This window comes from Equus asinus, chromosome 15 (assembly GCF_041296235.1).
Source record: "Equus asinus isolate D_3611 breed Donkey chromosome 15, EquAss-T2T_v2, whole genome shotgun sequence".
NCBI classification, from domain to species: domain Eukaryota; kingdom Metazoa; phylum Chordata; class Mammalia; order Perissodactyla; family Equidae; genus Equus; species Equus asinus.
Genome location: NC_091804.1, coordinates 5,140,119 through 5,161,682, shown reverse-complemented (window position 1 = coordinate 5,161,682; position 21,564 = coordinate 5,140,119). Strand labels below are relative to the sequence as shown.

General features: G+C 43.1%; 1 protein-coding gene across 3 annotated transcripts in view; it reads left to right on the top strand.

The window, feature by feature from the left end:
- Window positions 1-21,564, top strand: part of CFAP61 (cilia and flagella associated protein 61) — a 295,450-nt gene that overhangs the window by 230,851 nt on the left and 43,035 nt on the right. For all 3 annotated transcript variants that reach the window (XM_070485505.1, XM_014855816.3, XM_070485506.1), the window contains one exon: window positions 298-503. In XM_070485505.1, coding sequence (XP_070341606.1) covers window positions 298-503 — 206 coding nt within the window. The remainder of the gene's footprint in view (window positions 1-297; window positions 504-21,564) is intronic.

Below are 21,564 nucleotides of genomic sequence, written 5' to 3'. Positions count from 1 at the left end.
CCCAGTGCCGTGTGAGGCATCAAGTAATAGAGAATTGCTCGTAACCTAGCAACGAATTTAGAAACGCGGAGCAATGCAATCACAGTGTAAAGTGTCCTGTGGAACATTTAGTCATTAAATACAAGTATGTGATTTCTGACATGGTTATCTTCTGTTGAGTTTAGTCAATATCTATAACTGTTATTTGCAACTGCGATAGTATATAACCTGTTTTATTTGAAAAATAAATTGCTATGATAAAGTTCCCAAAGTCCAGAAATGTTTCTAATGTTGTTTTTCTGATCCACCCCCTGCCAGGGTTTAGAAATAGTAACAGGTAATGCGAAAAATGGGACTTACTTCCGCATACACATTAACAAGTATAAAATGGTGGAAACCATCACATGCCTTTCTAAGGAGCCTTTTCCTGCCTCCAACTACATCCGCTTGTTTGGCCAGCACGAACAACTCCTCAACAACCTGTGTGCTCGGTACGAGGACGAGCTGATCACAGATCTCTACAGGTAAGCTGGACACTGCACTGTACTAAGGGACATGCAAACATACATCATGTCTTGTGATGCGCAGAAAGCAAAACAGGAATCCCTGGGAGATGCTAGAGTGGCAGAGATGTTGTCCTAATGTAACAAAGAGTATCTGACCGCTAGCATCGGCCAGAGAATGGAGAAGTACATGGACTCCTGATGAGTCCGCACCTGGCCCCCATGGCCGCGCACAGGCCTGAATCCCAGATACACCCATGCACGGCCTCCACACCACAGACAGGTCTGGATCAGGTGATACTCAAGTCCCTTTCAACACAGGCTGCTGAAAGAGAGCAGTGGTCAGAAATTTAAGAGGTAGATTTGGGAGCAGATTGTGGAAGCATGTGGTCCAGGTGGGACTACCAGAACCATGGACAGGCTGTTTATGACTCCAGCCTTCTTCCTCATGGCACGTGCTCCGGCAGAGGGGGCGGCCATTTGTCCAAATATTGTTAAGGGAATTCTACACTGGCAGGTTGGTTAGACTGAGTGGTCTAGATCTCAGACTTTTCAAATTCTAAAACACTCTTTTATCCTATACCTCTAGGAAGGCTAGAATTTTAGATTAGAAAGCTACTTCTGGATGCAGCCTGCTGCTGAGAAAGAGTAGGAGAATTTCCCTCTATCCGTGAAACAAGATGATGACAGAGCCAGTACCAGATAGAGATGTAGGATATGAGTCATAGGATTCCAGGATCCTCGATACCCATGGAGGTGACTGCCAGGATCAGAAGTAATCTCTCTTTCCTCTTAAAAATTTTTTTCAATTGTAGGATACAACACAAAGCATACAGGCAAAAAAAGTATTTAAAACATGTCTGTACACTTTAAGGGATAATAGTCCTGGAAATCTATGTGCCTACTGCCTATGTTAAGAAATAACTCCTTACTTCAGGATGTTAGACACTCCTCTCTCATCACACCCGCCTCTGGCTCCTTGGAGGTAACGACTGTGCTGAAGTTTGGGTTAAGTATTTCCTTTCTTTCCTGTAAAGCAAGGATCAGCAAACTTTCTCTATAAAAGGCCAGACAGTAAGTATTTTCAGCTTTGCAGGCCAGAGGACTTCTGTCACAAGTACTCAACTTTGCCGCTGTCGTTGTGAAGCAGCCATAGACCATCGTAAACAAATGGACATGGCTGTGTCCCACCAAAACTTTATACAAAAATAGGTGCCAGGCCACCCTTGTTTTAAGGTTGTGCCACATATATATGATTTCCTAAATCATATATTAATTTGTTTTGCCTACTTTTGAATCACTTCTGTGACCGACTAGAGAAAGCCAGCACTCTGTTTAGCACTATGTCTGTGAGGCCCATTGTGACGATGTATGTGGCTGTGGGTCATTTGTTTCCCTGCTGTATAATATTCTCTTATGTAACTGTGTCACAGTTCATCCCTCTATTTTCCTGTTGGACGATGTCTAAAGTGTTCCCAGTCTGATGTCATTACAAACAATGTTATGGGCCTTGTGCACACACCTCATGTGCAAGAATTTCTCTCGGGTGTACGAGGTGATGCCAGGATGTTCCCTAAAGTAGCTTTATCTGCCGCTGTACCTCATGGACTTGAGCGTGTCTCCGCAGCCCTGGCGATCCTCGGCGCAGGCAGACGTTAGAACTGGGCCAGCCTGGTGGGGTGAAAAGATGTCTTCCTGTGGTTTTCATTCTCCCTTCCCGATTACCAGTGCAGCTTAGTGCCTTTTCCTTTGTTTCTGGGCAGTTTGTGACGGCTTCTGGGAAATGCCTGGTTATGACATTTGCCCATTTTTCTTTTGGGCTGTCTTCTTCTTACTCATTCACAGGAATTGTTTAGATATTCTGGATACAAACTTGTGTTGGTTATGTATTCTTAATATGTCTTCTCCCATTTGAGGCTTCTCTTTTCACTTGCTTTATGGTGTCCATTAACAGGCTATTCTCAATTGTAATGTAATCTGTTTGTCTTCTTCTTCTTAATCTGTAACATTTTTGTCCCTTTGCTCTGCCAATAGTTTTATAGTAAACTTGTGAAGCTCTGTGAAGAGCCCCACTGGATTCGACAGGAAATGCATTAAACCTTAGATCAATTAGATGAGAGCTGACATCTTTGACATTAAGTCCAATATCTTAGCCTAGTATAGGTTTTGATTTATTTATGTCTCTTTAATATCTTTCAATAAACGTTTATAGTTTTTTCCATAAATGGCTTGCATAATTATTGTTTGATATGATCCAAAGTGCTTTATGTCTTTATTGCTCTTGTGAATCTTATTGATTTCTGCTGTATAGTGTATAAAAATGCACTAATTTGTTGTATGGTTTTGTATTCTGCAAATTTGCTGAACTCCCTCATTCATTCAAATAATCAACCTGTAGATTCTTTTAGATTTCTCATGCAGAAAAATTCTATCATCTGGAAATAATGATGGTTTTGTTTCTTCTTTTCCAATCTTTGTAACTAATTTCTTTTTCTTGTCTTACTACACTGGCTAAGGTTTGCACTAAAAGGTAGGATAGAAGTAGGAAGGGATGGCACCCTTGGCTTATTCTTAATCAAAAGGGAATGTGTTCAATATTAAGTGGGTGACATTTGCCATGCATATTTTTGTAGATACTGTTTATCAAGATAAGAAAGTTTCTTTTTATTACTGGCTTGCTAAGCATTTTTATCATGCATGGATTTTTCTCTGTTTCCATAAAAAGTGCTTAATTTCTGAAACCTTTTATGTATGAAGATATCTTCCTAATGCTTGCAATTATAACCTATATTTTAGTAAAATATCAAATTCCTTAATCAGGCTTTCCCTCCTCAAATCTTTGTAGTCTTGACTCCAATATTTATTTAAAATAAAGAAAAATACCAGTAATTAGAAAATTAATTCATGTATTCCTTAGTTTGTGCATAGGATTTTATTGTTGCTTTCAACCTTACCCAAAATATTTGAGTTAAAGGGGAATCAGTTGTTTGTTAAAGAAAAATTTTACTTGATGGGGAACCATACGCTTCAGTCTTCTCTGAAAATGTTTGCATGTTTGACCAAATTCCACAGCCCTCGCTGGTTTGTTTCTCCCTGAGAAGAAGGTAATGTTGAAACAGACAGACTGTGTGACCTTGGGACTACTAGTCGGGGTGCAGCTGGTAACTGATGACAGTAATAATTTTAAAAGTTAATTCGATATGCTAAGAGTGAATATTTGGGATGACAAAACAGGACGCCACTGTATATTAGGATGTGCCAATTGACTTCTGTAAGAAAGAAGCTGGGGAGCAAGAAGATGATGGCTGATGATTGAAGGGGTCACTGGTCATTTTTAGGTGAGGCACTGAGGGCACTGCCCTGCCTCATCAGCCACTCCCTTACGTGTGTTAGCATGCACATGCAGCTGTGGCCACATTCTTTTCAAGTGCCACGAAATGCTGCCAGGTCCCAGTGCTAATTCTTGGCCCAGCATTGCCTGCCCTGTCTGTTGTCAGATGGACTGGCGAGGCTCTTTCCAAGCAGGCTGGGTGAATGGTTTGGCTTATTTTGGCCACGATATGAATGCTGGTTGTTTCCCTGACCTTGGCAGCACCAGCAACATTTCTTGTTCGAATCCGGGCATTTTTCCATGGCCGCATCTGGGGGCACCTTCCTCCACGCTGGGAGGGCTGACCGCTGACCAACTGCTCTGTCTTCTGAAAGACAAACATGACCTCAACATCAAGTTCCTCTCCAGGTTCAATGAAACCCTCCAGATCCTTTCTCTCCACTTCCCCCAATCTATCATCTTTACCCCATCAAGGGCCTGGACAGAGCAGGCACTGGCAGTGCCAGCGGGAATGGTGGCAGCCACGGGGGCAGATGCTGTAGCAGTCGGGGCCTCACGATCAGTGGCTCTGGCTGCCTGTGGAGGGGCTCGCTTGGAGCCATTTGGGGACATGTGGTGATGGCCGAGCAGTCAGCTACTGTGATGCACAAGCGGACAGCTGTCACAGGACAGCAGGACAGCTGAGGGTTGGGGCCCAGGCTGGCTTGGATTCTGTCTATATTTTATTCTTCGTTTTCCCCTCGGAGTGCCAGTACAAACCATGGCGATGAAGAGAACAAATTCACCACTGGTGACTCTGTGCATGCGTGCGTGCGTGCGTGTATGCATGTGAAAGAAAGAAGGACAAATAAACTGATCAATTGATTGATTTACCACTTTGGAAAATGAATGGAGCCCATTTTTATCATTTGTTCCTTTTTGAACCAACCAGCATTTAAAGTCATGCAATAAATGTGTTGCTAATCTGTACTTCTTCCAATCTTCCCCTTAAGAGCACTTGTGTCCCGTGTGCACACATACACACAGCCATCCCGAACCTTGCCATCCCTCAGCTAAGTCCTTCGATGGTGTCCTTCTACCCTGTGTATCTTAGTCCTCCCTGGGGACCCTGGGGGCAGAAGGAGCTTCCACAAGGGTGCTGAGAAGTTGGAAAATGGGAACTGTGAATGGAGAGGAGAAGGGAGGCTGAGGCAGTTTTCTGAGAAGTCTCTGTCACAGGGCTTTAACAAGGCAGGCCCCGTGCCTTCTCTGCCTTCTTAATTCTACTTCGACTTCATTTACCCCGCTTATCGATGGCCCTGCAAAGAAAAGGTCTTGCCTACTGAATCCCTCTCCCCCTTAGCCTTAATTAACAGTCTGTAGCATCTTTTATCCTCACAGCTTGAAGAGGTCTTGCCCTAGCTTCTTTGTGTGAGCCCATCAGATACTCATAAACCTTGATTAAGTCACCTCTTTTCACATCTTAACATGTTCAGCTCTCAAAGACTGCCCTGAGCTGGCCCTTTCCTCCTGCCAGGGCTGCCATCCTCCTCCACACTTCCCCCAAACACTCGAATGGCCTATTTTTAGTGGGTAAGTGCTGCTGTGCACAATATTCTAAATGGCATTTGAGCAGGCCCTTTAAAAGGCTGCCCATTACCTTTTTGAACTGTGAAGCTCCAGAAGTGACTCCCTCAGGAAGCTGCCTTGTGCTCTCTCTGTCTTTGGGGCTGCAAAGCAGGATGCTGCCAGCCCACACTGTCTCCTAATTCACTTACTAGATTCCAATCGGAGCCATTTAATCATGACTTCAATGTTTTTCTGCTCGTCTGTACTCAGCGGCCTTGCACTGTGTCCAGTAGAATATCTAACACCAAATTCTAGGTGCCCATTTTTCCAGACTTATCAAAATTTTCTTGAAATACGACGGCCCACTCCAACTTGTTGATTTTTTTGTACATATCTGAAGGTTGTCGGGTAATAGTTCTCCCAAGATACGGACTTCCCTGTCGGCCACTTACCAAGCCAGCAACCTGCCTTTCTGCAGGCTTTGAAGTGTTCCTGCTCGTCGGTTTCATTTTGGATAATGCCGGTTCTGTTTGATAGCCTTGTAAAGAATTATTTCTCAAATGATTTGCTAAAATCGAAATCCGTTCTCTTCGTTCTGCTTCCCAGTCATTTAATTACAGTTTCTCTGCCCTCATCAAAGGCGATTTAGGTCAGGCTCTCTCGGTCTGCGGGCTCCGCACTGATCACTGCCTGGCTTTCTGGCTCCAGCAGGCAGCTTTTGCAGTTGGTGTTTCTCATGCTATCACGTAGCCTCTGAGACTGAACCCACGTTTTTGAACATCCCTCGTTACTGAGATGGTCAGCCTCAGATCTGGAAGAATAGGCCAGCGTGGAGGACAAATTCCATTTGACACAACATATGTCCATATTTATTTGACATATTGCTCTGATTAGAAGACTGTGGTTTTTTCTTCCTGGTATATGTCACCTCCCTCCTTCTTCCTACAGTGACATTTGTGTGGAATTAACCTTTCCTGAGATGAAAGCGAGATTGTTTCGAACTGTCCTGAAATTATAGCCAGCACATGTCCCCTCAGATATTCATGCCAAAGATTATAACGTGAATGAAAAAACCACACCTATTCACACAGTCAGGCATGAATGCTAAAAGTAATGAGCATGTGGAGCTCTGCAGAAAGCATGGATCTTTTTTTTTAATCTCTTATTAGCTTATGTGTTCCAATAATTTGCCTCATTTGTCATGAAAATATTATTTGGCATATCATGTTAGCATTTATCAGACAGGCCTGAATTGAGATTTTTTTATGGTTTTGAGATCTCCAGGAAGGTATAAATGCTTATCTCAAGTACCTTGATCTCATTCATGTTAGTAAGAATCTCTGCCTTGAGGATGGTGCCCACGAATGAATGAAAGAAAAATGAGGATCCCATTGCAGCCAAGATTTTTTTTTAATGTTAAAGGCTTTTATTAATGAGAATTTCAGAATGAGCATGCAAATTTGGTACCCATAACATCAATCTAAAGTGGAAGGTGAGGGGCGGGAGCTCACATTTATTAATGGATTACTCTTCACTAGCATTTCTCTACCCACTTTGTTCAACGTGAACTCCAAGAGTCCTTATGTCACCCCTTCCAAGCAGGCATTATTACCTCCTACAACAGAGGAACTTGACATTCTCCCCACTATAAAAGAAAACCAGTGCTTTCCTTATCTGGAAGGAAGTATTATGTTTAAATCATGTATTCATACCTGGGGGAGACAACTGCAATGCAGGGATGGCCCTACATCCCAGAAGGCAATGCTGGAGTGTGAACTTTACATGGGACAAATCACCTCAAGCGTGAGACGTAACTCACATACATGTCTGTTGGACCACATCTGTTTCACCAAGCTTCATAAAAGCAGGGAAATACCTTGTGGTGAGACCACCACTATCACCTGCAAGTTACCTGTGGCCCCCACCTCCACAGCTGCCACCCGACCACCATCTTTGTCACTCTGTGCCTGTGCAGTCTTGGTATAGATTCTAACTGAATTTGGTTTGAAACTCTGACAGTGTGTAAAAGTGAATTGTTACTTCTCTTTCCCCAGAGTCAAAAGGACACTACACTAAGACAGAGGGCTCAATTCTGGCATTGTTGTTCATTAGCTTGTGAACTTGAGCGAGCCACTTACCCTCACTGAGTGCCAATTTCCTCATCTCTAAGTAGAGATGTAATCTATGACAAATCTGCCCACATCACAGGATAAAAGTAGATGATCATGTGAAACTATTTAACAGATGTAGGGGCCGGCCAAGTGGAGTAGTGGTTAAGTTCACGCACTCTGCTTTGGCAGTCTGGGGTTCACAGGTTTGGATCCCGGGTGTGAACCTACACACTGCTCATCAAGCCATGCTGTGGTGACAACCCACATACAAAACAGAGGAAGACTGGCACAGATGTTAGCTCAGGGACAATGTTCCTCAAGCAAAAAGAGGAAGATTGGCAACAGATGTTAGCTCAGGGACAATCTTCCACAAGCAAAAAGAGGAAGATTGGCAACAGATGTTAGCTCAGGGACAATCTTCCTCACACACACACAAAAAAGGGGGCCAGCCCCATGGCTGAGTGTTTAAGTTCCCGTGCTCTACTTTGGCAGTGGCCTGGGGTTCACAGGTTTGGATCCTGGGCATTGACCTACACACTGCTTATCAAGCCATGCTGTGGCAGCATCCCACATAGAAGAACTAGAAGAACTTACAACTATGTGCTGGGGCTTTGGGGAGGAAAAAAAAAAGAGGAATATTGGCAGCAGATGTTAGCTCAGGGCCAAACTTCCTCACCAAAAAAGAAAGAAAGAAAGAAAGAGAGAAAGAGAGAAAGGAAGAAAGAGTTGTAAAGTACAAGTGCAAAGTTTTGTTTTCGTTCAAAAATTCAAGTGAGTAAATGTTTTAAAATTGCACTAATGTATGCACTTTCTAGATCTTATTTTAAAAATTATTTAGTTGGAGGTGCCCATGAAATTTCATATGATTTTTTTTTTCCCAGGGTCATGCTCTGAGAAAAAAAAGTTACTCAGGGAGAGGTCATTATCAAGAATTAAATAAGTGAGAAAACAGGTGCTTCATTTGGAGTCAGTAATTAGTGTATGAAGACGCACCTCACAGGGCACTTTATAGCAAAGGAGTGGATCAAGTGTTTCTGTATAAGCAACACTTAAAGATGATTGCATTTCAAGCCACTGACACCAGAAGCAACCGAGTATGTTCTGAATATCATTTAAAATTTGAAATTATGAGCTGTTAGTTGTATAGCCATTCTAGAATCTAATATCATGGAGTTTTACAAACTGCTCTGGAAAATTGTTCCACACATTTTGGAGTTAGAAACACCTTAGACTGGCGCTGTTCATTATGATAGCAATTGCCAGATATGACTATTTAAATTTTAATTAAGATTAAATAAAATTAAAAGTTCAGTTCCCTAGTCACACTAGCCACATTTCACCTGCTCAACAGCCACATGTGGCTAGTGGCTACCACACTGAACACACAGAATAGATAGTTCCATCATTGCAGAAAGTTCTGTTGGACTATGCTTCTGTAGACCAGTCACATTCATGGAATTTGTAGTCAGTGGTGTTGGACACGGCATCTGTGGACAATCATTTCCTAAAATGCTAATCATCAGCCCCATTTTGTTAGTTGTGGTAACTAACAGATGGATGCTCAGTGAAGGCTAAGTGGGTAAAAGGAAGACATGATTTCTCCTCCCAGATCATGGACCAAAGGTGGATAGATGGGGAGGGAGAGTGGTGTGGGAGAAAGGGAGGAGGAGGCAAGCTCTCTGGGGGATTTGGTCACGCCATACGCGAGGCAAAGGACACGTGAGGCAAGGGACACAGCTGGCTGAAAGAAAGACTCCATCCCACCACACATGTTCCTCCCTATCCATTTATCCTCGTGTACACTCAGCTGGCCAAACCCCAAGCACCCTGCCACTACCTCACCAATTATCCACAGCTGTCTGGATTTCTAACATCCTATCCCACGGTCAGACCCCAGGGCTTGATTTTGGATTCAGGAGATCTGACTGGCACATTTAGAACTGACTTCTGTCCCTCTGAGCATCTTTGTCATAACACTTTTCTTTTCAAACTTTTGCTGCAGGAGTTAAAGTCCTTTATACATTTTTTTCCTCATCCTCATCTGACAATATGTGGGTCAAAGATTATTTATGAGTTTAAAATAATAGCTGATGAGTCAATGGTTATCTACAAGGCTACCAAATTGCTTTAATATAAATACCTTTTTACCAAGCTCCAAGAAACAACTGAGTTGTTCTATTGTTATTGGAATTGTTAAAATAAATGCATTTCAGAAATCATGTTTTCAGTCTACTGAACTGTGAGAAGACTGGCCCACCTGCCTAAATTTTTTATGGCAACTAACAACTGTAAAGAGATACTTTGAAGCCAACTGGGCAGCATGGAGTTATCACAGATGCAACATTCTTATTCCTTTCCTCCTGTGTCTGGATCTTTTTATATCTCTTTTTGGGGATTATTTTGTACATATTTGTTTACTTTTTACTATTTTCTGTTACAAAAGCAATACATGTTTATTATAGAAAATTAGAAAAATCTTTTAAAAGCTAAGTAGAATACAAAACCCGTACCTTGTCTTACCACCCAGAAGATGTTTCAGATGATTGAGCTATATGAGGTGAGAAGAGTTGAAGGGTAACTGCTTTTTGCTCTTAGAATTAATACCTGCAACAAGCTCCTGACAGTATAACTTACCTCTCTTGGAACCTAGGTGCTAGGAAAGACCTTAACTGCAGCCCAACACACTCACCTCATAGAAAAGAAGACCGAGGTGGAAGGGCTCGCCATGGGTCACAGTGAAGATGGTGCCATCAATGACACTGGCACCAGAGTCCCCTGACTCTCAGTCTAATTCCCATCATACAGGACAAAGGGGTATGTTTTCCACTATGCAGTGACCATCTTTTAGAGAAAGCACTTGTTGTGTTTGACTTGTCATTTACCTCTTATAAGAAGATCAACCGGAAATACAATTTATGCTTGGGACATGAGAATAATTTTACTTCTCTGACAAAATACCTCAGGGGATGCGCAGGATAATTCAGGTATGGAGGAAGAAAATGTTAAAACTTCTATTTGTATTTTTATTTTTTAAAAAATAGAGAGGAATCAAGCATTATTAGTGTTTGAAGCACAGAAACCGGTGCACCCTTGGGCCAGATGAAAGTCAGATGTGTATCCTATGTGGACGCAACACATTCGAGGTTACGGGGGATGTCACAGTTTAGAGGGGTCAACCTTTTTAGTGAACTTTGGGGCATACTGCAGTTTTTGTGTATCCGTGTATTTACAAACACTCTTTGGTTTTAACTAAACTAACCTCCACAAAATGGACGAGAGCATTTAAAGGACTCCTCCAAAGAAACCACTGATTGAAAATTCTGGTAAAGCATTCGTGAGCAAACCAGGAAGTGGCAGAGCCAACCTGTCTCCCATTTCTCAGACAAGCTTTTTCACCCACCACACTATGAGTAAGTACAGTGATTAATCTATCAGTCAGGCTTCAGCTACAGAGAACAGAATCCTCTCTGGCCAGTTCAAACAGAAAGCAATTACTGCCAGTTTGGGATAGTTTGTAAAATTCCTTAAATAGGCTGGAGGAGCAGGTTTTAATCTGGCTTCCAGAAAAAATTCAGAAAACAGTTCTGCAGACCTGGTCAACCTCTGCCACAGAGAGGAATTTATGGAGTCAAGAAATTGCCACAACAACTGCCAGCACCATGACCGTATTTTCTCTGCCAGAATGTACACCAGGAAAATGGGTACCCCAAGTGCTGCCTCTTGCCACCCCTACTATTCTGCTACAGCTGACACCAAACACTACCATGACTAGGCTTACCAGCAAAAGCAAGAGAAGCAGTGGAAACAGAGTCTCCCCCTCGTGGTGTTCACATCCACCTTCCAAGTCTTGCATGAGGGTGTCTCTCTGGAGGTAGCTCAGTCCCGTGTAGAACCCACACTGTATGTAAGTCTGGGAAATGTAGTCTTTTGCCTTCTTACCTGTGGCATTTTGGGTAAGTCATGCTACAAAAAGTCTGGAATGCAGCTGGCTGAACTAGTCTGTGATATCTTTCATAACTAACTAATCAAACTTGATAAAAAAATCAGCCAACCCCACCCCCCAAAACTATCAAGAAGACCATTTGAAGTTTGGATTTAATCTATTATCAATCAGGATGAACTTAACCCTAATTATATATAGGTCAACAAATCCTTATCCAAAATCCTAGGAGCAGACGTGGTATTCAATTAAAAAAAAAAAAAATTGGGGGGGGGGAGTAGGTTTACTCTCTCACCTGAAACAACTCTAAAACTGCACAAAATATAAAAAATATTTTTTTTCAAGATATTGGACATAAGGCAATGAAAGACAGTGATCTCCACAACACTGGAAACAAATAACGTGAACTGTGATTGATCCAGCTTGCTGCCTTGAGAAAGTTTCCAGGCACAGCAGAGGGAGTGGAACCCAGGCAGACCTCAGCAGACTCCCTGAGCTGAGGAATGGAGCTGTGAGTCTGAGGGATCCAAGGAAGCTAGTGTTCACACAGGGCTGCAAAAAATGTGTGTTCCTACCAGCCAGCCTAGAGAACACCAAGATTCATGGAGCAGTGGGTACAATACATACTAGGGTCTCCCCTCAGTAGCAAGAAAAACTAACAGGCATCCAAAGAAGGAAGAAAATATAACCCATAATGAGAAAAATCAATCAATTGAAACCAACCCAAAACTGACACAGATGTTGGAATTAGCAGACAAGCATATTAAAAATTACTATAATTGTATTCCACATGATCAAAAAGTTAAGTAGAGATGTAAAAGGTATATAAAAGACTCAAATCAAATGTCAAGAGATGAAAACTACAGTGTCTGAGATGAAGAAAATACACTGGATGGGATTAATGGAAGATTAGGCCTTGTTGAAGAAAAGATTAGTGAACTTGAAGACATAACAATTGTAATTACCCAAAATGAAACATAAAGAGGAAAAGGAATTTAAAACACTGAGCACAGTATTAGTGAGCTATGGGACAACTTCAAACATCCTACAGAAATAATGACCAATGTTTTTTCAAATTTGATGTAAACTATAAACCCATAAATCCAAGAAGCTCAATGAATCTCAAGCATGAAAAATATGAAGAAAATTACACCAAGGCATATCATAATCAAACTGCTCAAAGCCAATGATAAAGAGAAAACTCTAAAAAGCAATAAAAGAAATATTGTTTTCAGAGTAATAAAGAATGACGACACATTCCTCATCAGAAACAGTGCAAGTGAGAAGTCAGTGGAGCAACATCTTTAAAGTACTGACGTTTATTTCAAATTTTAGAACTCATTTATTACATATTATGTAGCATCTCCAGCTTAATACGTGGCATAACACTTCCCTCATATTACATAGATCACCCTACCCACCCTCAACCAACATCTCTGAGTCATTCTCCATCCGATTACCCTGGTTAATTTCTTTTCCAGCTTGCTCTCCTAGTTGATAACCCCGCTGTGACCCCACCGCTGTGGACTGAACTGTGTCCTCTCAGAAGTCATATGTTGACGTCCTAATCCCCAGTGTGACTGTATTGGACATAGAGTCTTTAGAGCGTAATTAAGGTTAATTGAGAATAATAAGGGTGGGGACCTAATCTGGTAGCCCTGTGGCCTCTTATATAAGAAGAGGAAGAGCGAGATCTCCCTCCTCCACGTGAGGACACAGGGAAAAGGTGGCTGTCTGCCAGCCAGGCAGAGTCCTTACCAGAAACGAATCATGCTGCCACCCGAATCTTGGGACTTCCAGCCTCCGGAACCGTGAGAAATAATGTTGTTTAAGCCACTCCGTCTGTGTTATTTTGTGATGGCAGCCTGAGCCGACTAAAACAGATTTACACCCCCAGTTTGGTGCTGCTTTGTCTCCTAACAAGTCACTAGGCTGCCATGCAGCCAGGCAAAGGAAATCTTGCTGCTTCCAACAGCTGCTGGCCATGCTGTCCAAGGCATGTGGTACCCCCCTGGGCACTCCTGTTCAGCCACCATGGGAATAACCTCCATGTCAACTAGTCCTGGGTTCAACCCCTGCTTCTCACATTACACCAGCTTCAGGTTTCTTTCGAGGCGTAAAGGGACTCTCCTGGTTCTCACTTAGTGGCAATATCATGTGAAAAGGAGAGTGCACTCCTCAGAAAACACACCCAGGAGGTCCTTTGGACCTCGCTTACCCTGTCATGTTGTCTTAAACAGGTCACTCCGTTCCTCTAAGTTTTGTTTCTCTTATCTGTAAATGAGGGCTTATAACTATATCGTGGGGTTGATGTGGAGACTAAACGAGATGACGCACAGGAAGTATCCAGCTCAGAGCCTACCTGGAGGAAGGATTCAGCAGAGGGTGGTTGTGCTGCACTCCTACTCGAGGGGCTGGAGGCCCCAGCCCTGGGGCCTTACTGCTGCAGGCCCTGCACATGCCCAGACCTGCTGCGGGCGTGCTGCTTGCTAGTCGTTCCCACACCCGCTCAGGATAACTTTGTGGAGTGACAGATGGCATAGCCCCAGCATGGCCTCACCCACTTCTCCTCCTCTCTAAAGACACTTTTTGTCACCCACCCAGGAAACTCTGCACTGTGTTTTATGACTTATTATTCACTCTATCTAGTAATTTGGGGAGAAGAGAGCACCAAATGCCACCAATGAGGCCCCACAGCTGCTAATAGGAACGATTGTTTGCATCCCACGGTACTCTCTTGGCCCCAGCGGCTCTGGCAGCTGCTGGAGCACTGTCTGTCAGGGCAGGATACGTGCTGAATGCTCCAAAGGCAGAATAGAGCCCAGCACAGTCACACTGGGATCCCAGAGGCTGGCAGCATTAATAATCTATAGTTCAATCATTAGGAGCAAATCCAAGTGAAATAGGAAAATATGCAACATGCTGGAGGCTGCAAAGCTGCTGGGGGGTGGCTGTTCTGCGGCAGCCTTAATGATTAGTTCCCAGCCACTAGCAGCCCCAACTGACAAGCGGCGCCTGCAAGCAATAGGCTTTCTACGTGTGATAATTGAACAAAGCTAGAACTAGTTCAAGATATTAACATGGACTCGCTGCTAGGGATCTGCTGGGCTTGTCAGGCCTCCAAATCGAACCCTTTCCTGTGCACTCTGAAGAATGACCATTGGGTCAGTTATGCCCACTAGACAGATCTGCAAGTGTATCTTTCTGGATGCAGGGTCCAAGGCTGCTGGGGTCCTGGCAAGAATTTAATATGTGAACTAATATGACCCCATCCTGATTTCTCCAATTACATACTGGACAGAAGTGCTAACCTAGGCCTTTATTGTAACAGGTCAGCCTGTAGCACAGTAAGTAGGAAGATATCTGTAGTGGAGAAGCATTTTTAATTTGTTTTGTTTAAAGATTTTATTTTTTTCCTTTTTTCTCCCCAAAGCCCTCTGGCACATAGCTGTATATTCTTTGTAGTGGGTCCTTCTAGTTGTGGCATGTGGGACGCCGCCTCACCGTGGTTTGATGAGCAGTGCCATGTCCGTGCCCAGGATTCGAACCAACGAAACACTGGGCCGCCTGCAATGGAGCGCGCGAACTTAACTACTCGGCCACGGGGCCAGCCACTAATTTCAGGTTTTTTTAAAAAAAAATCATTAATTTCAAGTTGTCATTGGATCAAAGGTTTATAAAAGGCTTTGTTGATAGCCTTCCTAGTCATAATCATTAGTCAGGAGCCTCTGCCTGCAAATGACAGAAGCCCAGCTCAAACTAAATGAAACCCCAGAAGAGACTCGAACGTCTCGCAGAACTACACCATGGGAGGGGCAGGTGGCCTGGAGTCAGGGCCGCTGGAAGCCCAGATTTGAAATGCCATCGGAAGTCTGCTTCTTGTCTCTCCATGTTGGCTTCCTTCTCTCAGACTGGCCCCCGCAAAATGGAAGTCACAGGAAGCCCCGGGCTCATGCACCTCATAGCTTGGTGTTTAGAAAGCAGAGGGGCCTCTTTCCTAGTGCCACGCTGAGAATTTCTGGAGAAGAACTCAGAATGTCTGGCTCCTATGATGAGTCCATCCGTTCAGACCATCAGCACGGCCACATCCCGTCCCAGTGCTGAGGCACATGTCCTCAGGCTCTCCCAGCCTTGCTACTTCCCCTGAGACTTTCAGCTCCTCCTCCCGCTTCGGGCTCTGATGAAGCCCTGCGCCCCAGGCTGTGGGATCTGGCTTCCCAAGCAACTGCGAAAGAGGCTGCATGATGCAAGGCAGAAGTGCAGAGGCCTAATTCTCTGTGGACGGGAGGGAGCCAGAGAAAATAAACCCCTTTTCCTTGCCTCTGAGAGACTGTCCCAAGACCCAGTTTCTCCATAAAGCCTGTCCAAAGATATCCTGCATGGCTGAGAAAGTGCCCCTGGCTTAAGCACTGGGCTGCACATAATGCATAATCCTGCATTGCTCTCCATCTTTCACCACCTCAATTCTCTTTCCTTTCACTCTGGCTGTCCTTGGATTATACCTTCCAAATAAAACATTAACACTTAATCCTTGCCTCAGGCTCTGTTTCCTTGGGAGGGCAGGGAACACACTTGAAAAGCCTGAACGATGAAAATCACAACCACATCCTTTTTATTATGCCAAACATCCTCAAATCTGTGAAGACAAAGAACTCAGGCTGATCTAGAGGCAGTACCCAATGAATTTCTCTCCCAGAATTAGAATTCCATGAGACTAAATTTAGATCAAAGTTTGGTGAAAAGACTTGCTGTTTAGGATTGTATTGGAAAAGCATTTAGGGGCTTCTGGTTAAATATGGCAGATTGAACATGCAAGTTTACCTCCTCTCCCTCCAGAAACCCCCATAAAGTGACAATAAAGCAAGAAAAAACTTATAATCTACCCATAAGGAGAAATAAAACTGGAGAGAAGATGATGGCAGATGAGAGACAGCAGTGTGTTTTGGGAAGCTGGCAGTGGCAGAGCAGAGAAAGCTGAAATTTAAGCACCTATAGAGGGAACACCGGAGGATACAAATGATGATGGGAGGCTGGGAGGAGGCACAGAACTGATTAAAGTAAGAAAGACACTGCCCCTCTCTCGCTAGTCCTCTCCCCTCCCTCAATAGCCAAGCAACCTGCCCCATAGGAGGCGGGAGGTTTGCTCTCTGGAAAATGTGAACTGGACACACCCCAGATGTGGAGACACCAGATCCAGCAGAGGAGAAGTGTGAGGTGAAAGTCCCAGTGCTGACTGGTAGAGTCCCTTGTCCCCTTCTCCTGGCCCTGTGTCCAGAATGGCAGCAGCCAGGAGTAGAGGTACCGGAAGATAAAGTCCAGGAAATTTCATGAAAAAGAGAACAAGCCCCTCTATCTGACTAATAGGAATTCCAGAAAGAGAGGGCAGAGAAAATGGAGTGGAGGGGTCTTTTAAAGGCATGGTAGTAGGAAAAATTCCCAGAACTGAAAGACATCAATCTCCAGATTGAAAAATTCACAGTAAGTGACAAACAGCCCAAGCCTCTCTATCAGGAAATTCCAGAACACCAGGGAGAATGAGAAGCTCCTGAAAGCTTACAGGGAGTAAAGCATGTCATTTAAAAAAGGAACTAGAATCAAAATAGCATCCGGTTTCTTAATAGCAACCTCAGAACCTAAGAGTTAATGGGGCAATGTCCTCAAAATTCTGGAAGGAAATAATTTCAAGCAGTAATTCTAAGACCATCCCTCAAGTAAATGCCAAAGGAATAGGACTATTGCTGTTCATAAATGAAGGAGGAATGGTATGATTAGAATATCACCATTTTGCAACCCCTAGTTGTTTAATTAATTTAATTAATTAATTAAAGAAGTATTGAGCATCAGTGGCTGCTGCCACAGAAAAAGAGACACCCAGACAACCAGATACCATGTACTTCCTGGTGGGAAAACACACCACCTTGAAAAATAAACTGAACCTGACTCCTGCCAAGACTGTAGACTCCCTGGCAACTTAAGGAAAATACTGGAGACAGAGGAACGTGTTAAACAGTACCATGGAGCTGCAGTCCACAAAGTTCAGGTGTGGGAAACTAAGGACAAACAGCCTGATTCGTCTGAAAAACAAATTGCAAGAAATAAAACAGAGCTGGAAGGGGCTCCCCTGGATTAAAACAGATTTTCAAAATGTATCAGGGGCCAGCCTGGAGGCACAGTGGTTAAGTTTGCACGTTCCACTTCTCGGCAGCCCGGGGTTTGCCAGTTTGGATCCCAGGTGTGGACATGGCACCGCTGGGCATGCCATGCTGTGACAGGCGTCCCACGTATAAAATAGAGGAAGATGGGCATGGATGTCAGCTCAGGGCCAGGCTTCCTCAGGAAAAAGAGGAGGATTGGCAGTAGTTAGCTCAGGGCTAATCTTCTTCAAAAAGAAATTTAATTTAATTTAATTTAATTTAAAATGTATCAACTTATTTGAATCCTGATTCAAATAAACCATAAAAAAGAAATTATACCATTTATGACATTGCTGAAAATGTAAACACTGGATATTTAATGATGTTAAGGAATTATTAATAATTTTTTAATGTGAAGACAGTATTGCAGTTAAATATATATATTAAAAACAGAATCCTTATATTTTGGGGAAACATATTGAAATACCTGGGATTTGCTTCAAAATAACCCAGGAGGAAGAAGAGTAGATGGGGCTGGAAATGACACAAGATTGGCCATGAGTTGATAACTACTGGAACTGGGTGATGGATAATGGGAGTTAATTATGCTGTCTGTCTAATTTAAATATATTTTAATTTTTTAAAATAATTTAAACTGAAAAAAATAAAAACAGTTCACCCATTTCTCCTACCTGCCTACCCCCCCCCCCATCCTCACCTCTGGCAACCACCAATCTGTTCTCTGTATCTATGAGCTTGTTTATTTACTTATTTATTTTTAGATTCCACATATAAGAGAGATTGCATGGTGTCTGTTCTTTTCTGTCTTATATAATGCCCTCAAGCATACTTTTAAATTCTTCTCAAAACATTCTGTAAACATTTTTTTAAGTGTATTTTTAAATTCTGTATAATAAACAGTTATTTTTAAGAAACCGAAGTTGTAGCCTAGGAAGGAGTAAAGCAGGGGCTTGAACCCTGGAGAAGAGTGTGGGGAGTCCCTGGGACCCAGGGACAGCCAGGCAGGCCAGACAGGAGCACAGGAGGTGGTGAGAGGGAGGGATCCTGGGAAAAAAATTAATTATTTTGATTATTTGATATGTTTATATGGAAAATAATATTAAAGGGCGTTTTACAGAACTGCTGGATCAGTTTGAAAAAAAAATTGTGCTAGATACAGTCATAGATCACTTAATGATGGGGATATGTTCTGAGAAATGGGTCATAGGCAGGTTTTTCATTGTGAGAACATCACAGAGTGCCCTTACGTGAACCTAGGTGGTATAGCCTACTACACAGCTAGGCTATATGGTTCTGATCTTATGGGACCACCGTCACATATGCCCTCTGTCGTCGATCAAAACGTCGTTATTTGGCACACGACTGCATTGAAAACTAAGAAGAAAAACAAGGCAGTTATTAGCCCTAGAAGAGCAAAAAGTTACACAAGAAAGAAATGTGGTTAATATTTGCATTGTTAAAATAATATAACCATAGATACTAATTTACCCCAAAATTACAATACAAACTTTTGGGGAAGTTCAGAATAGGGAGAAGTGGGACTTTTTGTTTAAAAAGATAAATCCTCATTTGCCATAACAAGAAGTCAATAGGTACGCCTGAAACTAATCAATAAGAATTTATATCGTGTTTATAAGCAAGCACATTTACGTCAGTAATCACTTGAAAAATCAGCTGATAGTCTCTGAGTTACTTAGGATTCTTTGGTTGCAAGCAACAGAGACCAAGAAAAGCTAGATTTAAGATAAAAAGGAGAATTTATTTTAAGGATTCATGGTTGTATCTGATGGGAGCAAAGGGCAGAGGTATGGCTGGGCCCGGGGAAGGACCACAGTCAGGAAGGACAAGGCAGTTAGAAACCAAGCAGTGGCTGCTGCTTTCTCTCTGCAGACCGGCTTTCTCAGCTTGGCCCAAAGCTCCATGTTTACATGATACAAATCCCAAAACCCACAGAGATGAACCAGATGCATTTCAGCCCCCAATCCAATCTCCTGGAGAGTGATTCAGTGGCATGGTTTGATGTGGCAGTTTCAAACTGACTGCAAGTTATTTGGCACTCCTCCCGTAGAGAAAGTGGGGTCTATGTCACCTTCCCTTGAATCTGGGCAAGCTTTTGATGGCTTTGACCGTGGAGTCTGGCAGAAGTGAGGCCATGTGACTTCTGAGGCTGAGTTATGGAAGGCCACCTAGTGTCCAGCTTGTTTGCTGGAACATTGACTCTTAGAGTCTTGACCTGTTATACAAGAAGTCCAGCCATCCTGAGGCTGCCATGTGGTGAGGAAGCCCAGGCTATGTGGAAAGACGATGTAGATAGTCTAGCAGACGTTCCAGCTGTGCCAAGCCTTCACGTCATCCCAGCCCAGGTGCCAGACATGTGAGTGAAGAAGCCTTCAGATGGTTCCAGCCCCAGCCATCTGAGTGGTCCCTAGTGATTCGTCTTCTCGTCTGAAGCCCCTGCAGTCATGGAGCAGAGTCAAGCCCTGGAGAGCATAATAAAATGGCTTTTGCTCCATGCCGCTAAGTTTAGGGGTGATTGTGGCGCATGAACCTGTAACTGGAATGCTTGGATCAGATGACTGTCCCTGCTTCATGGAATCATGAAGTCACAGCATGACTGCTGGGGATCTACCTCCCAAGTAGGTGGGGATGGCAAGAAGTGGAGCAGCGTCCAACAAACTATGGCTTGACAAACAACCCTCAAGGTGTCCGCTGCATTTTCTGTCTTGGTTTCACAGCAGCCTGTTGCCTACCCTAAACAGAAGGAAGGACATTTGGGTTGAGAACTCCTGAATTCTCTTATTTAAGCCCACTTCTCAGTTCTTGCTCTCCTACATAGTAAGCCAGTGAAAAGGAGGGAAGAGTCTATGTGCCATGGGAGATGGTATCATTCATTCCCTTCCCTCCCAGTTCCATGGTGGTCTTCTAGCAGAAACAGTTGCCAAGAAATGGGAAATATCCTCAGAGCTCTGGCATCTTCCCACTGTGGCCTCTCGAGTACAGAGGAGATAATTAGAGAGTCCTCATGTTGCCTAGCAACCAGTGAATGCTGTTTGCCATCATGTCATTAATATGATATGAAAGTGTTTCATAGAAGACATTCATCTTGCATTAATGAAAATCAAATTTGCTAATATGACACAAAATCTGTTCTTCCTTGTGACTTTCTATACTTAAGTAGTTTATTTATTGAATTAGGCTGTGAGTGGTTTTCAGGTTTGAGACTGTTAAAGTATCGTAATAATGACTTTGTTTTCAATAATATCAGATGGCTGTTAATGATGTGATTATGAGCTATAACCCTGTGATCACCATCCCAGACGAAGCCCCCTCCCCTGAGGTCCAGCCCCAATGCCAGTTTACTCTCTGCCACCCAACTTGTTACTGCTGAACCTCAGCTAGGAGAGTATTCTGGTCTACTTTCCAGACTATCCAGATCTTTCCTTGGAGCTCAGAGACAGATAACTGAAGAAACACCTGTAGCCTAAAGAGGGTTCCAATGAATAAATGGATCTCATGTCATCGTAAGCATGAAAGGAACTACCAGAAATTATTCAGCTGTCCTCTTCTTTCTAAAAAGGATAACGAAAGACCCTAAATAAGTCAGGCACTAAAAAGAGGATAAGAAATACAGACAGTCCCCTTCTTTCAAACACAATTTATTCCTGAAAACAAGTATGGAATTCAAATACGCAAAAGCCAAATAATAGACTAATATAAGGGAAATTCCCAGAGAGTTAAAAAGTGACTGCCCAAAATGTTCTTTAGTATCTTTAGCACACAAAAGTCTGAATTCAGCACACAGAAAGGAGTTTAGGGGGTATCAGTGGCTGAGATATGGACAGACAAGCTGCGTTATAGTCAGATACACAGAACCAACATCCATCAGTCAAGGGCTGCTTCTCAAGGCATCCAGAAAGAAACCTTTCAAAAATCTCAACTGCAGAGCTGTATTTCTAGAAATGTTATTTTTTTACAGAGAATTTTTTTCTATTTACAA